The 25,979-nt window shown below is 42.7% G+C and overlaps 1 protein-coding gene across 1 annotated transcript in view; it reads left to right on the top strand.

The window, feature by feature from the left end:
• Positions 1 to 25,979, top strand: part of SLC22A2 (solute carrier family 22 member 2) — a 130,046-nt gene that overhangs the window by 27,071 nt on the left and 76,996 nt on the right. The window contains exons 2-3 of the mRNA XM_056567240.1: positions 789 to 892; positions 1,439 to 1,593. Of these exons, the coding sequence (XP_056423215.1) occupies positions 789 to 892; positions 1,439 to 1,593 (259 nt within the window). The remainder of the gene's footprint in view (positions 1 to 788; positions 893 to 1,438; positions 1,594 to 25,979) is intronic.

Raw genomic sequence — 25,979 nt, forward strand, 5'->3', positions numbered from 1 at the left:
ATGCAACCATTTCATAAAATTGGTGCACATGCACATTACCACCAAACAAATTAAAGGTGTACATAAATTGTTCACCTACAGCACCCTTGATAAATTCCCTCCACTGACAATCGGTGACAGCTTCTGTATAGACACTTATTTTCTTCATCTGGTCCAGACCTCTTTCAGCAAGAGTTGTCCACCCAGAAATATTTGGTTCCTTACCTCTTCAGTAAAACCTAATCATCTAAACTACGACAAGCTTCTCAAAGTCCCACACACAGTATTCCCTAAATCATATGCTCTCTACACTGTGTCCTCAGAATAGAACACTGGTACTCACTGTGCCACCGAAAAATAGCCAAGCTGTACAAGATCACCGATAGAACTGATCAATACTATGACAATGCATATTACTGAACAGTACACAGAAATCTAATGATTGCTATTAATAGTCTCTGAGCTATTAAAGTATAATGTTTATTATCCTGTACGGTGAGTGGCATAAACATAAAAAAAAAAACTGAACAGCAGAAATGCAAATCTTTGGTCACTTCATATGCCCAAAAAATGACCAGAAAGCTATTAAAAATTTCCATCAAAGCAACAATGGTACCGACAAAAACTACAGATCATGGTGAAAAAAAAAAAGATTCCTTTTACAGCCCCGTATACAAAAAAAAAAAAAAAAAAAGTTAAAAGGGTCATTATATCCTGGCAACTCTAAGTAAGATAAAGGGCAGCCCTGCTCCAGATCCAAAATAAGTTGAGACCTTACATAACTCTTAGGAGCACTTCTTTTCTTCCAGTTCAACCTTGTATGTGATGACGCTTGGAAGCTGGATCTGTTTCAATCATTTGTGAACCTTGGATTCTTTATTGGCTCTATATTTATTGGATATATTGCAGACAGGTACTGTACTGTTTATTAAGTGTTCAACTGTGTAACACAATTGAAGTATTATTTATATTGTATTTTTAAGAGAAAGGGGGAGATTTACTAACTGCAATATTTGGGACACATTACATTAGTAAAGTTGCAGCCATTTTCAGTCTGCGGGATTTATAAAGAGACACACACCTATTAATAAATCCAGTGGCTGCTAGAAGCTGGCATATATTTCAGTGACTTTCGGTGTCACCTGTCAGCTCAAAAGTTACAGTTGAGGATGGCAAGCTACAGCACATCCCCTCAATGCGAGGCCAAGCCCTCTTTCTGCCTCCTTCATCCCTCCTTGACGCCCTGTTGGCACAGGCGATGTACATGCTCCAAATGTCTCTCATTTTGATGCATAAATGGTGATTTTGTTTAAAAAAAAAAAAAAAAAAAGCCATTTATGCACAAAAATGTTTGATATTTGGGCATCTACACCACTGGTGCAGCTTATTAAATCTCCCCAAAAAAAAGGTATTGGTTGTATTGATAAAAAAAAAACTTTATATGCATATTATTTTTCAGATTTGGTCGCAAACCATGCTTATTAATATCACTCTTCATCAGTGCTGTGTTTGGTGTCCTTGTGGCATTTGCTCCAACATATCCATGGCTTGTTACCTTTCGCTTCATTCAAGGATTAGTTAGCAAAGGCAGTTGGTTGTCAGCATATGTTCTAGGTAAGCTAAAGAACTGAAGTAAACTTTACTGAACTTTACTGGTTTTGTCTCTGTTCCCAGTCATTAAAGTGCAAATCGAGTTTCAAGCCTGTGCGTTCTTCAGCTCCAGAGTTAGGAAATGCTGGACAGAACAGATGCCAAGCCAACCATACCACTCTTAGCAAAATTCCATATACAAGCCCTTTTCTGATGAATGGGACTGGTGCAAGGAACTTTGCTGAGAGTGGTAGGGCTGCCTCGGCAACTGTACAACCCAGCGTAACCTACACCTCCCCATGCTGGGGCTGGAAAAGGGAATTTAGTTTGTCTTGTCCCTGTCAGCCCCATAAAACATAATTAGAACAACAACATTAATAATTGAAATAATAAAAATAATAAAAAAGTGCTACTATACTGTGTATGTACAAAATGAATGCCTTACAAAACAGCTCATTTGCAAAAAATATAGCCTAAAAAATGTCCATGTTTTCATGAAGCCAAGACTCAGATTAGTCCCATTGACTGAGGATAATCTGTGTTTAAAACTGTGGCAACATTTTCAGCCAAAGATATGTGACAAAAAACTAAGGGTATGCCTCAGATTTCTTCCACATATTTAATGGTATATTTTTCCTATGGAAAAATACCTTGTGGGGCCTTGGCCTTAAAATTCCCTTGGTCCTTAAAGGGGTCATCCCACAAAATGGAAAAAAGCTCTGGAGTAATGTTACATGCAAATGGATCCTGTGTAATTTTCACCTTTTATAGTCCCTTTCCCCTGCAGCTCTAGTCTTTTTATTTTCTGTGGGCAGGCGCCATTGTGAATCATGTGATCAGGAAGCAATTGTATTTTCCAGGATGCCTTGCAGATTGGCCCTTGTTACATAGTTACATAGTTAGTACGGTCAAAAAAAAAAAGTTCAACCAGGGAATTGAAGGGTAGGGGTGTGGTGAGATATTGGGGGAAGGGATGGGATTTTATATTTCTGCATAAGCATTAATGTTATTTTGTTCCAGGAATGTATCTAAGCCTGTTTTAAATTTATTAATCGTTCCTGCTGTGACTAGTTCCTGTGGTAGACTGTTCCATAAATTCACAGATCTTACGGTAAAGAAGGCGTCTCCCCTTGAGACTAAACCTTTTCTTCTCCAAACGGAGGGAGTGCCCCCTTGTCCTTTGAGGGGGCTTAACCTGGAACAGTTTTTCTACATATGTTTTTTTATGGGCCATTTATATACTTATATACGTTTATCATATCCCCCCTTAAACGTCTCTTCTCAAGACTAAACAATTGTAACTCCTTTAATCGCTCCTCATAGCTAAGATGTTCCATGCCCCATATTAGTTTAGTCACGCATCTCTGCACCCTTTCCAGCTCCGCAGTGTCCCTTTTATGGACAAGCGACCAAAACTGAACAGCATATTCCAGGTGAGGCCGTACCAATGCTTTATAAAGGGGGAGTATTATGTCCCTGTCCCTCGAGTCCATGCCTCTTTTGATACATGACAATATCTTGCTGGCTTTGGAAGCAGCAGCCTGACATTGCATGCTATTCTGTAGTCTGTGATCAACAAGTACACCCAGATCCTTCTCTCCAGTGACTCTGCCAGTTTAATCCCCCCTAAAACATAAGATGCATGCAGGTTATTAGTACCCAGATGCATAACTTTATATTTATCCCCATTGAACCTCATTTGCCAAGTGGATGCCCAGACACTTAGTCTATCCAAGTCATCTTGTAACTTATGCACATCCTCTATAGACTGTACTGTGCTACAAAGCTTGGTGTCATCTGCAAAGATAGAAACAGAGCTGTTAATACCATCCTCTATATCATTGATAAATAAATTAAACAACAGCGGGCCCAGTACAGAACCTTGGGATACACCACTAATAACCGGGGACCAATCAGAGTACGAATCATTGACCACCACTCTCTGGGTACGATCCATGAGCCAGTGTTCAATCCAGTTACAAACTAAAGTTTCCAAGCCCAAAGACCTTAACTTACCTGTCAGACGACTATGAGGGACAGTATCAAACGCTTTAGCAAAATCCAGAAACACTATATCCACAGCCATTCCTCTGTCAAGGCTTCTACTCACCTCTTCATAAAAGCAAATTAGATTGGTTTGACAACTTCTATCCTTAGTAAACCCATGCTGGCTATCACTTATAATACAATAAACCCTATGTATTCCTGTATGTAGTCCCTTATGAGTCCTTCAAACAATTTACCCACAATGCACGTTAAACTTACCGGTCTAAAATTTCCTGGGGAAGACCTAGAGCCCTTTTTGAAGATTGGTACCACATTCGCCTTGCGCCAGTCCCTTGGCACAATACCAGACACCAGAGAATCTCTAAATATCATGAACAAGGGTACAGATATTACTGAACTTACCTCTCTAAGAACTCTTGGGTGTAATCCATCTGGTCCTGGAGATTTGCTTACATTTACTTTACTTAACTTACCTTGTGCCATCTCTACATTAACCTCTTAAGGACCCAGGACGTACGGGGACGTCCCCGCACCCTGGGCTTTAAGGACCCAGGACGTCCCCGTACGTCCTGGCGTTTTCTGGTCCCTGCTGCGCGCCGGGCAGAGATCGGAACTGGATGCCTGCTGAAATCCTTTAGCAGGCATACAGGGCAAACGCCGAGGGGGGCCATGTAGGCCCCCCATGTCGGCGATCGCCGCAAATCGCAAGGGAAATCGCCCTTGCGATCTGCGGCGATATCGGCCTGATCGGGTCTCTGGGACCCGACCGCCCGGTAATTTCGCATGATCTCGGCTGTCACAGACAGCCAGGACCATGCTAACGTATAGGAGCGAGGTGGCAAGCCTGCCATCTCCTCCTATTCCCTGCGATCTGTCGGTTGGTTAACCGACCAATCGCAGGAGGGGGGGCGGTTACTTCCTCCCGTCCTGCCCGGCCACTTGAAGTCCGGAGAGGACGGGAGGAAGACCGGAGGACGCGGCGGGGGACGGGGGACTGCTGGGGACCGGCCCCGGTACTGACCTCGTCCCTGAAGACCCGGATCCCGGCGAGGAAGATGGCGGCGGCGACGACAGGTGAGTATATCTTCAGCCGCGGTCGAGCCCTTTACAGCAATGCACGTCGCCGTAAAGAGACATGCATTGCTGTATTAGGACCCTGTAAACTACAACTCCCAACATGCCCAGACAGTCCTTGGCGTCTGGGCATGCTGGGAGTTGCAGTTTTGCAACTTCTGGAGGTCCACAGTTTTTGGACCACTGTGCCCTTCCAGATGTTGCAAAACTACACATCCTCAGCATGCCCTTACTGTCCAGGCATGCTGGGAGTTGTAGTTCTGTAACATCTGGCCCTTCAGATGTTACAGAACTACAACTCCCAGCATGCCTGGACAGTTTTGGCATACTGGGAGTTGTAGTTTTGCAACATCTGGAAGGGCACAGATTGGGAACCACTGTATTAGTGGTCTGCAAACTGTAGTCCTCCAGATGTTGCAAAACTACAACTCCAAGCATGCTGGGAGTTGTAGTTCGGCAACATCTGGCTCTAAAGATGTTGCCGAACTACTACTCCTAGCATGCTTGAGAATGTTTGGGAGTTGTGGTTTTGCAACAGCTGGAGGCACACTGGTTGGGAAACATTGTCTGTTTCCTAACTCAGTGTTTCCCAACCCGTGTGCCTCCAGCTGTTGCAAAACTATAACTACCAGCATGCACTGAGACTGTGCATGCTGGGAGTTGTAGCTTTGCAACAGCTGGAGGTCCCCCCCCTGTGAATGTACAGGGTACATTCACATGGGCAGGGGGCTTACAGTGAGTATCAGGCTGCAAGTTTGCAATGCAGCAAATTTTGCGCGGCAGCTCAAACTCGCAGTGGGAAACTTGCTGTAACCCCCGCCCATGTGACTGTACCCTAAAAACACTACATATACACAAACCCCTACACAGCCCCCCTCCCCTCCCCAATAAAAATGAAAAACGTCTGGTACGCCACTCTTTCCAAAATGGAGCCTCCAGCTGTTGCAAAACAACAACTCCCAGTATTGCCGGACAGCCGTTGACTGTCCAGGCATGCTGGGAGTTTTGCAACAGCTGGAGGCACCCTGTTTGGGAATCACTGGCGTAGAATACCCCTATGTCCACCCCTATGCAAATCCCTAATTCAGGCCTCAAATGCACATGGCGCTCTCACTTTGGAGCCCTGTCATATTTCAAGGCAACAGTTTTGGGACACATATGGGATATCGCCGTACTCGGGAGAAATTGCCTAACAAATCTTGGTGGTCTTTTTCTCCTTGGGGTCTACACCAGCATGTTAGTGTAAAAAAATAAACTTTTTACACTAACATGCTGGTGTTGCCCTATACTTTTCATTTTGAAAAGAGGTAAAGGGGAGAAAAGCCCCCCAAAATTTGTAACGCAATTTCTCCCGACTACGGAGATACCCCATATGTGGGCGCAAAGTGCTCTGGGGGCGCACAACAAGGCCCAGAAGGGAGAGTGCGCCATGTACATTTGAGGTGATTTGCACAGGGCTGGCTGATTGTTACAGTGGTTTTGACAAACGCAAAAAAAAAAAAAAAAACACGTGACCCCATTTCGGAAACTACACCCCTCACGGAATGTAATGAGGGGTGCAGTGAGAATTTACACCCCACAGGTGTCTGACAGATCTTTGGAACAGTGGGCTGTGCAAATTAAAAATTTTGTACAGCCCACTGTTCCAAAGATCTGACAGACACCAGTGGGGGGTAAAAGCTCTCAAAAAGCCAAATATGACTCCTTTTCTTCTGAGCATTGTAGTTCGCCCGTAGTGCACTTCAGGTCAACTTATGGGGTACCTCCATACTCAGAAGAGATGTGGTTACAAATTTTGGGGGGTATTTTCTGCTATTAACCCTTGCAAAAATGTTAAATTTGGGGGAGAAACACACCTTTTAGTTATTTTTTTTTTTTTACGTATGCAAAAGTCATGAAACCCCTGTGGGGTATTAAGGCTCACTTTATTTCTTGTTACGTTCCTCAAGGGGACTAGTTTCTAAAATGATATGCCATGTGTTTTTTTTTGCTGTCCTGGCACCATAGGGGCTTCCTAAATGCGACATACCCCCGAGCAAAATTTGCTCTCAAAAAGCCAAATATGACTCCTTCTCTTCTGAGCATTGTAGTTCACCCATAATACACTTCAGGTCAACTTATGGGGTACCGCCATACTCAGAAGAGATGGGGTTACAATGTTTGGGGGTATTTTCTGCTATTAACCCTTGAAAAAATTTGAAATTTGGGGGGAAACACACATTTTAGTGAAATTTTATTTTTATTTTTTTACATATGCAAAAGTCGTGAAACCCCTGTGGGGTATTAAGGCTCACTTTTTTCCATGTAACATTCCTAAAGGGGTCTAGTTTCCAAAATGGTATGCCATGTGGGGGATTTTTGCTGTTCTGGCACCATAGGGGCTTCCTAAATGCAACATGCCCCCCAAAAACCATTTCAAAAAAACGTACTCTCCAAAATCCCCTTGTCGCTCCTTCGCTTCTGAGCCCTCTACTGCGCCCGCCGAACACTTTACATAGACATATGAGGTATGTCCTTACTCGAGAGAAATTGGGCTACAAATATAAGTATACATTTTCTCCTTTTACCCCTTGTAAAAATTCAAAAATTGGGTCTACAAGAACATGCGAGTGCAAAAAATGGAGATTGTGAATTTTCTCCTTCACTTTGCTGTTATTCCTGTGAAACACCTAAAGGGTTAAAACGCTGACTGAATGTCATTTTGAATACTTTGGGGGGTACAGTTTTTATAATGGGGTCATTTGTGGAGTATTTCTAATATGAAGACCCTTCAAATCCACTTCAAACCTGAACTGGTCCCTGAAAAATTGTGAGTTTGGAAATTTTGTGAAAAATTGGAAAATTGCTGCTGAACTTTGAAGCCCTCTGGTGTCTTCCAAAAGTAAAAACACGTCAATTTTATGATGCAAACATAAAGTAGACATATTGGAAATGTGAATAAAAATAAAAATTATTTGGAATATCCATTTTCCTTACAAGCAGAGAGCTTCAAAGTTAGAAAAATGCTAAATTTTCAAATTTTTCATCAAATTTTGGGATTTTTCACCAAGAAAGGATGCAAGATACCACAAAATGTTACCACTATGTTAAAGTAGAATATGTCACGAAAAAACAATCTCGGAATCAGAATGATAAGTAAAAGCATCCCAGAGTTATTAATGTTTAAAGTGACAGTGGTCAGATGTGCAAAAAATGGCCGGGTCCTAAGGCTTAAAATGGCTGGGTCCTTAAGGGGTTAAACCAGTTCAGTACATTACATGATGTGTAACCAGCACTGACCTGTCCAATGTCAGCTCCTCCTTCTTCCATAGTATATACCATTCACTAGCTCCGCCTTCTCTTGATCGCCCGTGACAACCTCCCCATTATCATTATTAAGGGGTCCTACATGCTCTGTCCTTGTTTTTTTTTGCATTTATATATCTAAACAAATATTTAGGATCAGTTTTGCTTTCTTTGGCCATCTGTCTCTCATTTTGAATTTTTGCTGTTTTTATTACATTTTTACAGATTTTATTAAGCTCTTTGTACTGTTTAAATTTTATAGCTGACCCATCAGATTTGAATTTTTTGAAGGCTATTTTTTGTTGTTTATTGCTCTTTAAACATCATTTGTCAGCCTTGCAGGATTTAGTTTTAATCATTTATATTTGTTCCCCTTTGGTATATATTTAGCTGTATAGTTATTTAGAGTTGATTTAAAGATGTCCCATTTACCTTCTGTATCAGTATTTGAGAACACCTCCCCCCAGTCTATGTCCTGTAGTGCAGCTCTCAGCCCAGGGAAGTTTGCCTTTTTAAAGTTATATGTTTTTGCCTTCCCCGCCTGTCTTTGTTTTCTACATTTTAAATCAAAAGTAACTATATTGTGGTCGCTATTACCAAGGTTTTCCCGCACAGTTACATTACCAACCAGCTCTGCGTTGTTGGAAATGATCAGATCCAACAAGGCATCACTTCTTGTTGGGTCCTTCACAAACTGGCCCATAAAATTATCCTGCAATAAATTTAGGAATTGTCGCCCCTTTGAAGTTTTAGCCAACCCCCGACCCCAATCTATGTCTGGATAGTTAAAATCTCCCATTATTATCACTGTACCGGCCCGGGCGGCCCTCTCTATTTGTTTATGCAGCCGACCTTCTATTTCCTCAGTGATATTAGGGGGTCTGTAGATTACACCAAATATTATTTTTTCAGTATTTCCCTCCTTTTGTAATTCTACCCACAGTGATTCCACATCCTCAGAATCATCACACACTATGGCATTGTTCACACTGACTTTCATACCACTTCTTACATACAGACAGACTCCACCACCTTTCCTGTTCATTCTATCCTTGCGAAACAATGTAAACCCCAACAGATTGACAGCCCAGTCATGCGAGGAGTCCAGCCATGTCTCAGTGACCCCAACTATATCAATATGTTCCTCAAGTATCAAGGCCTCCACCTCCCCCATTTTATTTGCTAGGCTTCTGGCATTTGTGAACATACACTTTACATTTCCATCCTTTATGTTATTGGGGTTAATGGGATTCAAGGGTGTAGGTTTTATTTTCCTATGAAGCCTATTCCTATTAACTATCCTAACCCCTCCCTCCGCTCCACCCGCAGGTACATTAATAATTCCCACCTCTCTACCTACGCTATCTTCTGCCTCTTTGCTGTAGGTTCCCTCCCCCCAAGTCCCTAGTTTAAACACTCCTCCACCCTTCTAGCCATCTTCTCCCCAAGCACAGCTGCACCCTCCCCATTGAGGTGCAGCTCGTCCCTACGGTAGAGCCGGTAACCGACAGCGAAGTCGGCCCAGTTCTCCATGAACCCAAACCCCTCCTTCCTACACCAGCTTCTGAGCCACTTGTTTACCTCCCTAATCTCCCGCTGCCTCTCTGGTGTGGCTCGTGATACTGGTAGTATTTCAGAAAAACTACCTTGGAGGTCCTTGCCTTAAGCTTGCGGCCTAAGTCCCTGAAATCATTTTTAAGGACTCTCCACCTGCCTCTTACTTTGTCATTGGTGCCATTTGTTAAATGTGTTTTCCAAGATTAGGAAAATACTGTCTCTTTCGTGTCCACAGGTTGGTTGTAGTACTGCAGTTCAGTCACATTCACTCCAACAGAGCTGAGCTGCAAAACCAGACACAATCTATAGAGAGGAGTGGTGCTATTTTTGCAAGAGAGGCAGTATTTTTCTAATCCTGGATAACCTCTTTAATGTCACAGTTACCAGAGCTCATTTTCTCCCCTGTCCCTATAAATTTATCCTTCTTTTTTATTATATGTGCTTCATATAGTTTTTTTAAGCACTTCTATAAGCATTGTGAGACATGAGAATGATGGTTGGAGATGGCTACATTTCCCCAAGACACCTGTCATATGAATTTCAGGAATTTCATATGAATTTCATATGAATTTCATATGGTTTCAGGAAGTGTGTGGTAACCACAGGAGGAGTATGATGTGAGTAGTAGTCCCTTAATGTTTGTATCATGTTCCCAAATTATGTTAACTCCCATATATCCCTTCTGTGTCCCACATATCTTTTCAAAGTAAAGCTGTTCCCACAAACAAAGCCTAGGAGCGAGACTTTAAAAAGCCAGGGTTCAGGTAAACAACTTTAATTTGACTTTTCTCCTGATACAATCCAGTATAATACATATAAAGAAACACAGTCACAGTAGTCGGCACTCCAACCCGAGGAGAATCCTGAGCAATGAGGTGCACAATGGAAGTAGTAGCAGTTATAACAGAAAAGTGTGGGGTGCGTATTCTAAGAAACACAGTTCTAGTAAATCCAGCAACGTAGAAAATGAATTCGCACTCACCTCTCTAGAACTGACAAAAGCCGTTTTTTAATCAACTTCAACAGGTAAGGTGCATGGTGCTATACAAGGACAAGACGTGGCTCTCCCAAGCAAATGGGTGACAGCTGTCCTCAGACCCTATATAATACATATACATGAATGTAGCTTGAGATAAAACAGCTTGGATAGTGCAACTTTGGGATTGAGGAGAAGTAAAATCTAGTCATGGTCACTTTAAATTATACTTATTATGCAGATATGTTTTTTTTAGGAATAACCGTTTAGTGCTTTGGCATGTGTTTGTAAAGATGTCTGCTACACATATCCAAAGTGTAACAGTTATCTGATGCACTAGCTTATTGTCCAAATTACAGAAATGAACTGGACGAAAATTTAAGGACTTACTCCACTTACTTGTGGCAAACTGTGACATGACTCCAGGGTGAAGTTCTCCCTGACGTGGTAGAGAGGCTGGCATTGGTCTCACCGGAGGACAATTTTAGGACCGGTGAAGACACAACAATGCCCTTGTACAACTAATCCTTGCTAAATCTCTTGAAGAAATGCTGAAGAGCAGAAATATTTTAGCATTGGGGCTACAGAATTACTTTGTTGCAAACAAGACTAGTGACTTCAACGTGGCCTATACGTCAGAAGTATGACTGACATTAACAGTACCTAGCCTCACTGGCATTTGTCACCTCAGGAAGAAGACAGTATAACAGAGCTAAGGTACTTACATGTGCTCCTTACATGATCTGACACCAGTCTTTTTCTAGGAGGCTATAAACAGACAAAAGAGCGCTTCATAGCGTAAAACAGCAATGCTGGGGGAATCGCTGAATGTAACTGGTGCTTACCCCAAGTCGTTGTGCACACAATACACAACAATGGAAAAGAGCATAAGATATATGAGTTCCTCCTGCAGCCTTCCTGCCCGGGTGCAATGAATCGATCAGGGAAATGCTTCAGAACAGAAACGCAGAATCATCCGGTACTGAAGGGACCAACAACCTGGTTGATAGTAAGGAAGTTTATTTGGACCAGCTGGTCCAAATAAACTTCCTTGCTATCAACCTGGTTGTCGGTCCATCCAGCGCTGGATGATCCTGTGTTTCTGTTTTGAAGCATTTCCCTGAACGATTTTTCTAGGAGGGGCATGTTCGCTGATTTAGACCAGATAATATAAAGGCCAAAAAAGTACCTGAACCTATCCATCAACTATATTGCATATGGAAGAGTGATATCTGGTCGAGACATTAATACCTGATTTTCTCTGCTCTACCCACTATGCACATGGTGAGATATTTAGGGTCATTGTGAATGAGAAGGGCCAGGGCCTCCACTGTCATTGCAAAAAGAAGCTAACCTCAGCTTCACCCAATCTCTACCAAGCATGATTCCCATCTGGATTGATACCTAGACTCTCCTAATATTGTCAGAGGTTAACTTTCCGGGGACATGGCTTAGGCATAGAGCTGTGAAGACACTACTTCAGGGAGCTTCATGTCAGAAACATTTTTCTAATAGTTTTGCCCAACTGTATTGTCCTCTATGGATTGCCTAGACAGTGCTCCACTCACCTGCATGCCTTGCCACACACTAAGCCTCCCTCCTGCTGAGAAATAGTAGGTACTCTCAAGCACTGTGATCTGGCTTGGCCTCCAGGTGCCATTCGAAGATGTCCGCCACCAAAACAGTCTTGGTAGCTGCCTCTGCCTGCTCTTTCTCTCCAGTTTGGCTGGCCTTCCATTCTTCATGCTGGCTCTTCACTCTTCTCCCTTCCGGATGCCGCACTCACTGTATTGCCCCAGGGGCCTCTCCCTCAGTTCCAGCAGTGTGTGTTCCTCCAAGATGGTTGGTGGCTGCCTTTTCTTCCTCTCCCTCTTCACATAAGTGATGACTGGCTGCAGCATAGCCCAGGGTCCACTGTCCTCATGCCTGGACTCCTCCAACCCCTAGTACTTGTTCTCCATAGACTGTAATCCCCCTTTTCTGGACTGATGGTTCCAGTTGCCTCTCACTCCATGGCTTCTCCTCATGCTAATCTTCAAACCTCAGTACATGGTGAGTTGCCACTCATTAGGTCCTTCATTCAAGCTCTGCCATCCAAGGAGGACCTAGATGCTGCACTACAACGCATAGAAGATTCACAGCAGAAGGCCTTCGCTAAAGCACATTCAGATAGCAGTGAAAAGTCCGCACTTCAGCCATGAAGACTGCCAGATTTACTTAATTGCCTGTGTACAGGCAATGGAAATTACTGTATCCAACTCCAAGCTCTAATCTGGATGACTAAAAGAATAGAGGGAAATGTCCACCTGAAAGGGCTTCAAGAACTACACCCCCAGAATGACTTACAGCGCAGAGTCATGGGAATTTTCAAGATAGCTAAGAAATGCCTTATTTGCATTTGTTTGGGTGAACAGAGTGGCATGAGCTGTGACTGCTGAAAGGACGGGCCCTCATTTTATCATATGCTGTCTACATTACTAATTTGGCAAAGAACTCATCTTGCGCTTGGTGCCCTACTCTGGGTTGAAGCTATTCAAGTACGCTTGTTTACACCCACACCTTGTATATGAGATGCCTCCTTCAATCACTGTTAGCAAAAATCCAAGACCCCGGGGCGAGGTATTGCTGGGGACACGTTTTTCATTTTTCCTTTGTTGCCATACAGATGTTCCTGATCTCTGCTCTCTCTTGAATGAGGACTTGATCTCCATCCTGGAGATTGGCTCTCCATTGAACGTTTGGAATCTCTATCTCTACCTAAGGGTTTAGGGTTTATTTTTTCCTTCCTTAGGTTGTCTATCCATCTCTTCTAATAGTCTTACTTCCTACAAAATTTTTCCTTCTTGTCTTCCCCCTTTTTCTCTTCCCCATTCCCTGCCCCCCTCCCACAGCCCTTTAGTCCCCTTTACCCCTTTATCCCCTCTACATGGGCACAGGGATCTACCACTTCTGCATGGCTCTGTGATTGACATTCCCTTTTATGACCATGCCCTGGTAGTGTTCAAGGTTTCCTTGCCTTTCCGGTAACCCTTCCAGTGGCAATGGAAGCTGAACCCTTCTTTCTTGAAAGACCAAGTAGTCACTGATAATCTTTTTACTCTCTCTGACTACTTACTCACTAATACCTTGGAGGATACATCTCTGTGTTCTCTTAAAAAGCACATAAGTGTGTTGCTCAGGGGTTCTGATAACACATGGTGCACATCTTAAGAAAGAGAGGGGGTGTTTTGGCTTTTAAATTTCTGATGCAGCTCTGTGACTTGGAAATGCATCATAAGACTGCTCCCTCAAGCTCTGCCTTCTCCAGACATGAAGAGAGATACGCTCTCTTCTTCCTCCCAAGGCTAAGGCCTTCCTCACTAAGTGTTGGAGTAGTACTCTATTGACACCTCCAACCCTGCTGTTGTTGGCTTTGGTTTTCGGGATAGAATACTGTTATATATTCAGTGTTGTTATATCCTATTCAGTGAGGATGATGTACTAGCTCTCAAGTCGCCCCTTACAGAGGACAAATTGTCAATGGCGATTAAGCACAAATGGGGAAGGTCCCCAGCCAGGACAGATTTACCTTGGATGGCGTGAGGTATAAAGATCTGTATATAAAAAAGAAAATTGTCTGGCAATGTCCCAATTATCTAAAATTTAAACCATCAGAAGCCTTAAGTTTAAAGCCTTAAGTTTAAAGGGGTACTCCCGTGCCCCAGCATTCTGAACATTTTGTGACATCACGACCACCTGAGATCAGGACAATAAGAAAAAGATAACCAGGGCTTCCACACCTTCTGAAACCTATCCACCACGTCCTCCCATATAGCCGCGAGATTCTCAAACAGAACTATAAGATTAACCATGACAATAAAAGCATCCCAAGAGAGATCAGGTTGCTTACACCTAGTAGCGATATAGATACGGGAAGCTAACTACACAAAGTTAGATAAACGAAACAGTCTAAAGGCCATCCAAGAGGATTTGTCACTATGGAGACAAAAGGAGGGAGTAAAAGGACATGTTAACCCGGTAAAGTCACGTTGACGGTAGGGCAGCTCCACCATGTATGATGCATACTAGCGATACTAGAACAACCTCTGAAAAAATAAGGAGAAAAGGATGGAAACATAGTACGCAAATGAGCCGGAACATTCAAGGAAGTCTCCATCAACTTCTAGCTCCCTTTGTTCATTGCCTCGCAGCAAGCCTGTCAGTGGGATATGGATAATGTAGTATTAAAATCAGCTTTCCACTGTAACATATAATTAAATTTGTGGTCCTTGGATGGTGTATAAACCCCTTAAGGACCAGGCCAATTTTATTTTTGCATTTTCATTTTTTCCTCCGTACCTTCTAAAAATAATAACTCTATATATTTTCATATACAGACACATATGAGGGCTTGTTTTTTGTGTCATCAATTTTACTTTGTAATGACATCACTAATTTTTCCACAAAATGTATGCGCAACAAAACAAAAAAAACATTATTTATGTGGGGAAATTGAAAAGAAAACTGCAATTTATGAAATTTTTGAAGGTTTTTAAAACTGTAAAAATTACATGTTTTCTTTATTCTGTGAGTCAATACGATAAAAATTATACCCATGTTATATGCTTTTTTTTTTTTATAATTGTAACGCATTAAAAAAATCTCAAACTATTTTAACAAAATTAGTATGTTTAAAATTGCCCTATTTTGACCACCTATAACTTTCTAATTTTTCCGCATACAGGGTGGCGTGAGGGCTAATTTTTTGCGCCATGATCTGTAGTGTTTATTGGTACCACTTTTGCTTATATTTTACTGTTTAATCACTTTTTATTATTTCTTTTTTTTATTAAAATGTGACAAAAAAAAAGCTGTTTGCTGTCTGGGCATGCTGGGATTTGTAGTTTTGCAACATCTGGAGGGCCACAGTTTGGAGATCACTGTGTGGTGGTTTCTAAACCGTGGCCCTCTAAATCTTGCAAAACTACAACTCCCAGCATGCACGAACAGCAAACGGCTGTCTCGCCATGCTGGGAGTTGTAGTTGCGTACCTCCGGCTGTTGTATAACTACATCTCCCAGCATGCCCTTCGGCGATCAGTACATGCTGGGAGTTGTAGTTTTGCAACAGCTGGAGGCACACTGGTTGGAAAATACTGAGTTAGATAACAGAACCTAACTGAAGGTTTTCCAACTAGTGTGCCTCCAGCTGTGGCAACAGTAAAACTCCCAGCATGCACGGTCTGTCAGTGCATGTTGGGAGTTGTAATTTTGCAACAGCTGGAGGTTTCCCCCCCCCCCCCCCCAAGTGAATGTACAGGGTACATTCACACGGGCGGGTTTACAGTGAGTTTACTGCTTCAAGTTCGAGCTGCGGCAGCGCAAACTCCTAGCGGGAAACTCACCGTAAACCCCCGCCTGTGTGAATGTAACCTAAACACACTACACTAACACATAATAAAGGGTAAAACACTACATATACACCCCCTTACATTGTCCCCCCCAATAAAAATGAAAAATGTATTGTATAGCAGTGCTTCCAAAACGGAGCCTCCAGCTGTTGCAAAACAACAACTCCCAGCATTTCCTGACAGCCCCTGACTGTCCAGGCATGCTGGGAGTTTAGCAACAGCTGGAGGCACCCTGTTTGTGAATCAATGGCATAGAATACCCCTATGTCCACCCCTATGCAATCCCTAATTTAGTTCTCAAATGCGCATGGCACTCTCTCACTTTGGAGCCCTGTCGTATGTCAAGGAAACAGTTTGGGGCCACATATGGGGTATTTTCGTACTCAGGAGCAAATTTGCATTACAAATTTTGGGGGGCTTTTTCTCCATTTAACCCTTATGAAAAGGAAAAGTTGGAATCTACACCAGCCTGTTAGTGTAAACATTTTTATTTTTTTACACTAACATGCTGGTGCTGCCCCATACTTTTTATTTTCACAAGAGATAAAAGGAAAAAAGACCCCCCCAAAATTTGTAACGCAATTTCACGGAAATACCGCATATGTGGGTGTAAAATTCTCTGGGGGCGCACAACAAGGCTCAGGAGTGAGAGCGCACTATGTACATTTGAGGCCTAAATTGGTGTTTGCACAGCGGTTCTGACACATATGCAAAATAAATAAATACCCACATGTGACCCCATTTTGGAAACGACACCCCTCATGGAACATAACAAGTGGTATAGTGAGCCTTAACACCCCACAGGTGTTTTAAGAATTTTTGTTAAAGTTGGATGGGAAAATGAAAAAACATTTTTTAAACTAAAATGCTGACGTTACCCTTAATTTTTCATTTTCACAAGGGAAAATAGGAAAAAAAAGTCCCCCAAAATTTGTAACCCCATTTCTTCTGAGTAAGAACATATCCCATATGTGGATGTAAAATGCTCTGCGGGTGAACTACAATGCTCAGAAGAGAGGGAGCACCATTGGGCTTTTGGAGAGAAAATTTGTCCGGAATTGAAGGTCACGTGTGTTTACAAAGCCCCCATAATGCCAGAACAATGGACCCCTCCACATGTGACCCCATTTTGGAAACTACACCCCTCACGTAATGTAATAAGGAGTACAGTGAGTATTTATGCCCCACAGGTGTCTGACAGATTTTTGGAAAAGTGGTCCGAGAAAATGAAAAATGAAATTTTTAATTTGCTTAGACCACGGGGGGCTTTGTAAATGCACAATTCCCCAGACTTCTATTCCAACCAAATTCTCTCTCAAAAAGCTCTATGGCACTCCTTCTCTTCTGAACATTGTAGTGCGCCAGAAGAGCACTTTACGTCCACACATGGGGTATTTCCATACTCAGGAGAGATGGGGTTACACATTTTGGGGGACATTTTCTCCTATTACCCCTTGTAAAAATAAAAAATTACGGTAAAAACCAGCATTTTAGTGAAAAAAAAAATTAATTTACACATCCAACCTTGACGAAAAGTTGTCAAACACTTGTGGGGTGTTAAGGCTCACTGGACCCCTTGTTACGTTCCCTGAGGGTTGTAGTTTCCAAATTAGTATGCCATGTGTTTTTTTTTTTGCTGTTCTGGCACCATAGGGGCTTCCTAAATGTGACATGCCCCCCAAAAACCATTTCAGCAAAATTTGCTTTTCAAAAGCCAAATGTGACTCTCTTCTGAGCCTTGTAGTATGCCAGCAGTGCACTTGACGACCACACATGGGGTATTTCCATACTCAGAAGAGATGAGGTTACAAATTTTGGGGGACATTTTCTCCTATTACCCCTTGTAAAAATAAAAATTTGGGAAAAAAACAGCATTTTCAAGAAAAAAAAATGCATTTACACATCCAACTTTAACGAAAAGTTGTCAAACACCTGTGGGGTCTTAAGGCTCACTGGACCCCTTGTTACATTCCTTGAGGGGTGTAATTTCCTAAATAGTATGCCATGTGGGTGTTCTTTTGCTGTTCTGGCACCATAGGAGCTTCCTAAATGTGACATGCCCCCAAAAACTATTTCTGAAAAACTCACTCTTCAAAATCCCATTGTCACTCCTGCCCTTCTGAGCCCTCTAGTGCACCCACAGATCCCTTGACATACACATATGAGATATTTCCTTACTCAAGAGAAATTGGGTTACAAATTTTAGGGTGATTTCTTTCCTTTTACCCCTTGTAAAAATTCAAAAACTGGGTCTACAAGAACATATGAGTGTAAAAAATGAAGATTTTGAATTTTCTCCTTCACTTTGCTGCTATTCCTGTGAAACACCTAAAGGGTTAACACATTTACTGAATGTCATTTTGAATTTGATAGGTGCAGTTTTTATAATGGGGTCCTTTATGGGGTATTTCTAATATGAAGGCCCCTCAAATCCACTTAAAACTGAACTGGTCCCTGAAATATTCTGATTTTGAAAATGTTGTGAAAAATTGGAAAATCGCTGCTGAACTTTAAAGCCCTCTAATGTCTTCCAAAAGTAAAAACATGTCAACTTTATGATGCAATCATAAAGTAGACATATTGTATATGTGAATGAATATATAATTTATTTGGGCTGTCCATTTTCCCTATAAGCAGAGTTTTTCAAAGTAAACAAAATGCAACATTTAAAAATTTTGGAATTTTTTACCAAGAAATTATGCAAGTATGGACTAAATTTTACCACTAACATAAAGTAGAATATGCCACGAAAAAACACTCTCGGAATCATAATGAAAAGTAAAAGCATCTCAGAGTTATTATTGCTTAAAATGACAGTGGTCAGATGTGCAAAAAATGCCCGGCTCCTTAAGGTGAAAATTGGCTGGGTCCTAAAGGGGTTATAGGAAAATGGTTATCCCATTCACTCACACTAAACCCAATACACCGGATTATAGTGCAGCTGAACAGGAGACCAATGCGTGGTCTCTGACTAATATCCATACCTTCAGTCTGGCGCCCTGTCTCTTGGAAGATTGGCTTCTATATGCGCTGAATTGCGCGCTGAAGGTAGGCCCGCCGGCTGGATTTGAATGTTAAAGTTTGTGGGTCACGTGAGCGCTCAGTATGTGCAAGCATTCACGTGACCAGCAACCATGAATATTCAAATCCAGCCGACTGGCCCACCTCCAGTGCACAATTCAGCGCAGATAGAAGCCTAGAAGCGATCTTCAGAGGGACTGGGCGCCGGACTGAAGGTATGTATATTAGTCAGAGACTCCGCATCGGTTTCCTGTTCACCCGCACTATAACTCGGTGTATTGGGCTTAGTGTGGGTGTTCGGGATGGCTGTTTTCCTTTAAAGAGACACTGTCATCTTCAAAAACAACCCCTAAACTACAGTAATCAATAAAAGGGTTAAAATATTCAGATTCTGGATCTGTAATTTTAATCTGTCTTATCACTTGCATTTCTTTACTATAAGTCTGCAAACAGGACATATGCATAGGCATAGTGCTGCATAGAAAGCACTTTTAAAGTCTGCGATATCATGGAGATGACTGCTAAGACTCCTGTGCATGTAGCCTTACAGCAGGGAAACGTAGGCAAGTATTTTTTTTTGCTATTATTTAAACATGAGCTCTAAAGTTGAGCATTTTTAATTTCCTCTTTCCATGAGTCCCAAAGGCAGCACACTTAGGGTTAACACATTGTTATTCCTAGGGGATTAGAAGAACAAAGTAAGCATAATACCAATTTAGCCATAAAGTAATTAACAAATAAAGCCATACATGAAGTTTTAAGCAATGCAATTTGCACTTGCAATTAGGGAAGGTTTCTTGTGCTGCCTTCGGGACTTATGGAAAGGAGAAATTTTGGTAAGAATATTTTAACTTTCCCTATCGTCCCTCTGGCAACACACTGAGGGATATAAATAGCAATAAAGAAACAAGGGGGGCAGGAACTCGCAAATTGAAGCACTTGTTGGCCAAAGGACACCTCTGAATTGGTACTGAGTTCCAAACCCAGGAGAAGCCTAAGATGCTGCCCTGCAGATGTCATCCAGGAAAACCTGTGCCAATCTTGCCCATGAAGTAGATGTTGATCGGGCTGATTGTGCTCGAAGCTCAGCTGGAGGCTCCTGTCCTGTGATAAAATAACAATGCAAAATAGTATCCCTTATCCATTGTGAAAGGGTGGATTTAGATTCTTTTTTGCCTCTGATGATCTAAATGGCTTAGTTTTCTATAAATAGCACATGCCTGCTCTTTTTACATCCAACTTGAACTGATGATCATCTTGAGGATCTGGAAAAAAAATTCAGGCAAAAAGATTTCCTGATTGATGTTGCTAGTAGAAGCTACTTTAAGGAAGGCATAATAAACAGTGCTGATGAACCCTCAAAAAAGATTCAGTAGAAGAGAGAGCTAAAATTTCTCCAACCCTCTTGGCGGAGGTTATAGCCAACAGAGATAAAGTCTTCCAAGACAGTTACCTCAACTCTTCTTCAATGAGGGGTTCAAAAGCACCCATGAACGCATCCAACACCAAAGGCAAATGTTATTGCTCTGGTCTGTTCCTCCTTGATTTTGGACAGAACTCTAAAGATCAGAGGAAATGGTAGAAACGTGTATAGGAAACTGTTTTCCAAGATATTGACAGGCCATCCAACCCGTCCGGGTGGTCTTTCCTGTAGATGTAGCAAAAAATCTGCACCTGGCAGTTCACCCTGGTTGCCTGATGTCTATCTCCGGCATACCGAAAATCTTGATGACTTGGATGAAGACTTCCTGATGGAGAAATTATTCCCCAGGATTTAACTGATGTCTGCTTAGGAGATCCGCTCTAGTATTCAGAGAGCCACGAATGTGGGCCGCCTGGATGTCGAGGAGATGTCTCTATGCCTCTAACCTCGACCACCTCTGCTGGACCCATCTGATGCCCAGATGAGCCCCCCAACCTATTGCAGATGCATCGGTGGTGAGAATCACTTGGGGCGGACTGGATGGGGTTCTGCTCAACAAGACTTTGTCCGGCCGTAACCACAAAGCCCATTATCTTTTCGTGATATCCAAGAGATGCCCTGTCCAGACCCCAACGCCACCAGTCCGACTGATCCAAAATCTTGCACTGCAAAAGTCTCAGGTGAGCTCTCCCCCCAGAGAACTGCATCCAAGGAGGATACTATCAGCCCTAGGACGCTTATGGCTGATCGCACTGATACCTCCGCACAAGCCCAGATGATTTGAACTTCTGAAGTGATCTTGGCAATGTGATCTTCGAACAGAAACACCTTCATGCTCAAGGAATCTATCTTGAATCCCAAGAAAAGACAAACATTGGCTGGTACCAACTGGGACTTGGCTATGTACAAGGTGAATCCATGTTCTGTGAAAACCGGTAATGTGCACTGCAGATCTTTCAATAACTGGTCTTGGGATGGGGCTTTCACTAGCCATCAGTCCAGATAGAGTATCACACATACCCCTAGGAGACTGAGATGTACTGCAAGGACCAAAGCTACTTGAATACATGAGGCGCTGATGACAGGCCAAACAGCAGGCAGATGAAATAATAGTGTCTCACTCTGCCTTCCTTCAAGACTGCAACTCTCAGAAATTTCTGATGAGATGGAAGAATCGGCACATGCAGATAAGAGTCTTTTAGATTGACCATAGCCATTAAGTCCCTTTGTTCTAGTACAGCCAGAATCGATCTTATTGGCAGCTTGGATCTGCCAAGATGGCATCAAAACCCCATATTCTTATCTCCACGAGCAAGCGACTTCTTTTTGAAAGTGGAATCTGCATCCAACTGGTTTCTTTGTCTTCCCCTCTGAGGGAAGTGGAGCAGATGGAGCGGAGACTTTCTAGACTGTCTTCGATCTAGACAAAAACAAAGTTTACATTTTGGCTGGGAAAAGACACACCTTTCTTCTCACTTAAGCCTTCCAGAATTTGAGTTAGCTGTGGACCAAAGAGACTGCCTTTCTGAAAATGCAATGAACAGAAACAGTTTTTTGAGGGTATGTCACCTGCCCATTCTTTGAGCCACAATGCTCTCCTAGCAGTTGATAAAGCTAGAATATTGGAGTTCAAATTAAGGAGATTGAAAGAAAGAGATCTGACCAAAAAATCTGAAGCTTATTTCATAATCAGGATGTTCTTGAGAATATCCTGCCTTGATACCCCCTCTTGGAGATCCATTGCAAGCTGGCTAAACCAGATACATAAATGTCTGCTCACCTACACCAAGGCTAAAGAGGCTTTGCAAGCCGTGGAAGCAACCGCATAAACTATCTGTTCTCCTGTCCATAGCCTCTGCTCTTTTGACCATCTGGTCTTTTAGAAGAGAGGCATCATCAGAAGGAAAAACTGATTTGCGCGAGAGCTCAGTGATCGTTAGATCCACTTGAGCACAAGCAGGCATGGTCCAACTTATAGACAGACATAAACCTGTACCCTGCGTCAGGTTTCTTATCAGGTCTGGTCCAATCCGCCTGTATAAAGGGGTCCAAGAGGGTTTGAGCAGACAGGAAAGGGTTTTTATTTTTTTAGGAAAATAGAACATGGTCTCGTGGACTGGTAGGTTCTCGTCACTAGGTACAAATTCCCCAGTTTTCTTCACTTTCTTAATAAGAGATAAGGTTTTTTTCTTTGTGGAGTAGGTAATAATTTGGAGCTTTTATGAGAAAGTCGTCCTAATTTGAAGACCCTAACTCACATTTCCTAAATTCCGCTGAAGATAACAGAAGGTGTCTGTAGGACAGGGGCGGCAAGAGGAACCTGCTGAGCCGATCCCGCACTGGGTGTGGTAAGCGCATTTTTGTACCTTCGAAACTGCCTCTGCCTGCTATGACCTGAACTATCCAAAGAATTCCTGAACATTGGACTGGAATCACGACTCCCTGGGAGCAGTTCTGACAGATATCCAGGGTTTCAGCTGACCTGGAAGTGGGGTGAGATGCAGTGAAATAACAGGCATGCCGATACATCGTACTTGACACTGCTGCACTACGCCCCTGGCACCGATTGTTGCCAGGATGGGATACGGCAGAAGCACCTCCAGGTAGAGCCATGATTATATCTGTGCTTCGGAAACACCTAGACACCTTGGAGCAGAGCTGGAGCTGAAAGAATCCCCTTCATAGACATAAGAGCATGTGTGTGTGTGTGTGTGTGTGTGTGTGTGTGTGTGGTGGTGGTGGGGGTGGGGGGGGTTATATAATGCTGGTCAGGCTATGGCCTGATTTGTTAATTACTCAATAGTTTAATTGTTATTAAACTTACTTTATTCAATTAAGGAATAAGAATGTGTTAACCCTCAGTGTGCTGCTGGAGAGACGATAGGGAAACCTGTATTTTTGTTTGTTTATACATACATCTATACAGTGCAGACACAGGGGGGATTTACTAAGACCAGCATTTCAAAGAATAGGGCCGTGGCCTGGCTGCTGAAGCGTATGGACGCGCGCTAGAGGAGCTCAGCTCGCAAACCTGAAAAAGCGAGTAATATTCAGCAAACCACCGCTTGTATTTTATACTTGCCCGTTCCTAACACTTACCCGACATGCCTAGAAGAAGCAGCTAAATCGTCCAGCAAGATACGCTGGCTAAATTCTACTTTACCCGGCGAGAGGTCCTCAGCCAAAATGGCGCTGATGGTGCACAGGGACAGGTACAGTGCATCGCACTCCCCAGCTCCTTCTACCTAGGCGCTCCACTTCAGACCCGGCCCTGCACCTATCGGTCTCTGGGGTTAGCTCCCATGGCTCTTCGGGAGTCCTTCCTCATTCCTCTTGCAGCAAAGAGGACATTACAACTGCAAATGGCGGCTGCTCCACTCCAGGAGCTGCCTCTAGTTCTCCTACCAGCTTTCCCTCTCAAAGCCCAGCAAAGCAGCGCCTGAGGCTTTCTGCTACACAACCTGGCACTAAGGTAGGATCATGGGACTCACTGCTTTTTCACCCTGCTGAGGAGGATAATCCTCTAGAATCTCTCTGTCTCCAACTCAGCCTTGACTGATACAGCCATGAGAGACATGCTACTAATCTTACAAAAATGTTTCCTGCAAGATATGCACCTCATGGTTAATCCTCTACATACTACTGTCCATGCTCTATGGGACAGAGTGACCACATAGAGACCAAATTTGGTGAGTTTGCCACATTTTATAACTCACTTATAGACTCATGTGATGACATGAGAGCTGACATTGCTGCCTTACAAGCCAAAGCGGCGGATTTGGAGGACTTTATAATAGCATAAAGCGACGACGCAGTGTCCTCGAGTCTGTCACACCACCTGACATTCCAAATTATGTCAGATCCCTGCTGAAGGCAGCATTACCTGATTGCACCTCTCAGGAACTAGAAGTAGACCGAGCTCACAGAGTTCCACTTTCAAAACACCTTGAATGTTCTGCTTGTTTTGATTACTGTTTTTTAGTGGTCTCTTTCTTATGCTAAATCTATGGTACCATTTATTTTTTCTTTTGACATACACATGCTGGCTGGGAGAGGTGTCCTGTCCCCCATACATGTATTTTCCACCGTTCATCTTCAGCATTTCTCTTCCTATCTATAAATGGTAATTGTTATGGCTAGCTTATATGTGAATGGTCTCGATGTGCCTCACAAACGCTCCCATCTCTGGAAGGGATCAGTCTCAGGGCTGTGATGTGTTGTGCATCCAGGAGACCATCTCTTTCAGAAGGAAATCCACCACCTCTCTCACTGCTTATCTACAAATGTTTTACTCTGCTTACAGTTCTGAGTCCAGGGGAGTCGCAGTAGCTTTTAAGAAATTGGTCGCCTTCTCTTTAATGGATGTTACATCTGACCCACGTGGAAGGTTTGTGATACTATGCTGCACTGCCACATGGTTAACCATTGTTTCAGTGTAAGCTCCAAATACTGGTCAGCTTAGGTTTCTCCATGGTTTATTGGAGATGGTCCATAAACAGCCTTGGGGTTCTCTGGTAGTATGCAGGGATTTTAACATCGTTCAATCCTTAAACATCAGAGGGATCAAAAACTTACAGGAACTCTTACACAACTTCAACTAACTGAATTTGCTAATAAATCTAATTCCTCCGGATTTATGGCCACCCGGGTGACCACTCTCAGAAAAGACATTAGGTGTCTTCTTCTTTTCTCCTATGAGGAGGCCCTCCGAAAACTGCAAGCCAAATACTATTCCAAAAATAACAAAGCTGGTAAGCTTCTTGCCAACTGCTTGAAAAAACGGCAACTCAAGTCCAAAATACCATATCTAATTCACCCTGTTACTAAATCCAACTGCTCTCCACAAAATATTGCCAATGGGTTTCAATCATTTTATTATCATCTAAATAATCTCTTATTTTATCTCTTCCCCTCCCTACATATCCCAAGCCACTCAGTACTACCTTCAAGCCCTTCATCTTCCTACACTTTCTGCCTTACAGCTCTCTTCACTAAATTGCAACATTTCTCTTGATGAGGTACTAACTACTATCAAATGTTTTCCCTCCGATAAAGCTCCTGGCCCAGATGGGTGTGTAAACTCTTATTTTTAAAGCTTTAAAGACATCCTTTCACCCCACCTCAGAGATTTTGGCCAATTCGCTATGACCTCAGGTGAGCTACCTAAGGAAAATCTACAACTTACCATAACTACCTTACCCAAACCTGGTAAATCCTTTTATGTTCCTTTGGATTTTCGCCCCATCAGCCTATTAAATCAAGATGTCAAGATATTTGCCAAATTGTTAGCCACCCACTTTGCGCTAGTTCTCCCTTCATTGATCAACCTTGATTAATCAGTTTTTGTCTCTGGTCATCAGGCCTCTGACAACACCAGGAGACTCTTAAATATATTCTATCCTCTTGAAAAGTCAAATACTTCTGCTTTGGTCCTTGCCCCGGACGCCAAGAAGGCATTCGATAGGCTCCGCTTGTCTTATGCCTTTCTCGGTTCCCCGCTCCATGTTTTTTTTGGGCAATATCATCTCTGCCATTTCCTCCCTATATTCTTATCTGACTGTCAAGGTCCTTGCTAATGGTGCCCTTTCAGATGAATTTATCATTACTAATGGCTCCCGACAAGGGTGCTCTCTCTCCCCCTATTGTGTATATATTGTCCATAGAGCCTCTAGCACAGA

Source organism: Hyla sarda, chromosome 3 (assembly GCF_029499605.1).
Source record: "Hyla sarda isolate aHylSar1 chromosome 3, aHylSar1.hap1, whole genome shotgun sequence".
NCBI classification, from domain to species: Eukaryota; Metazoa; Chordata; class Amphibia; order Anura; family Hylidae; genus Hyla; species Hyla sarda.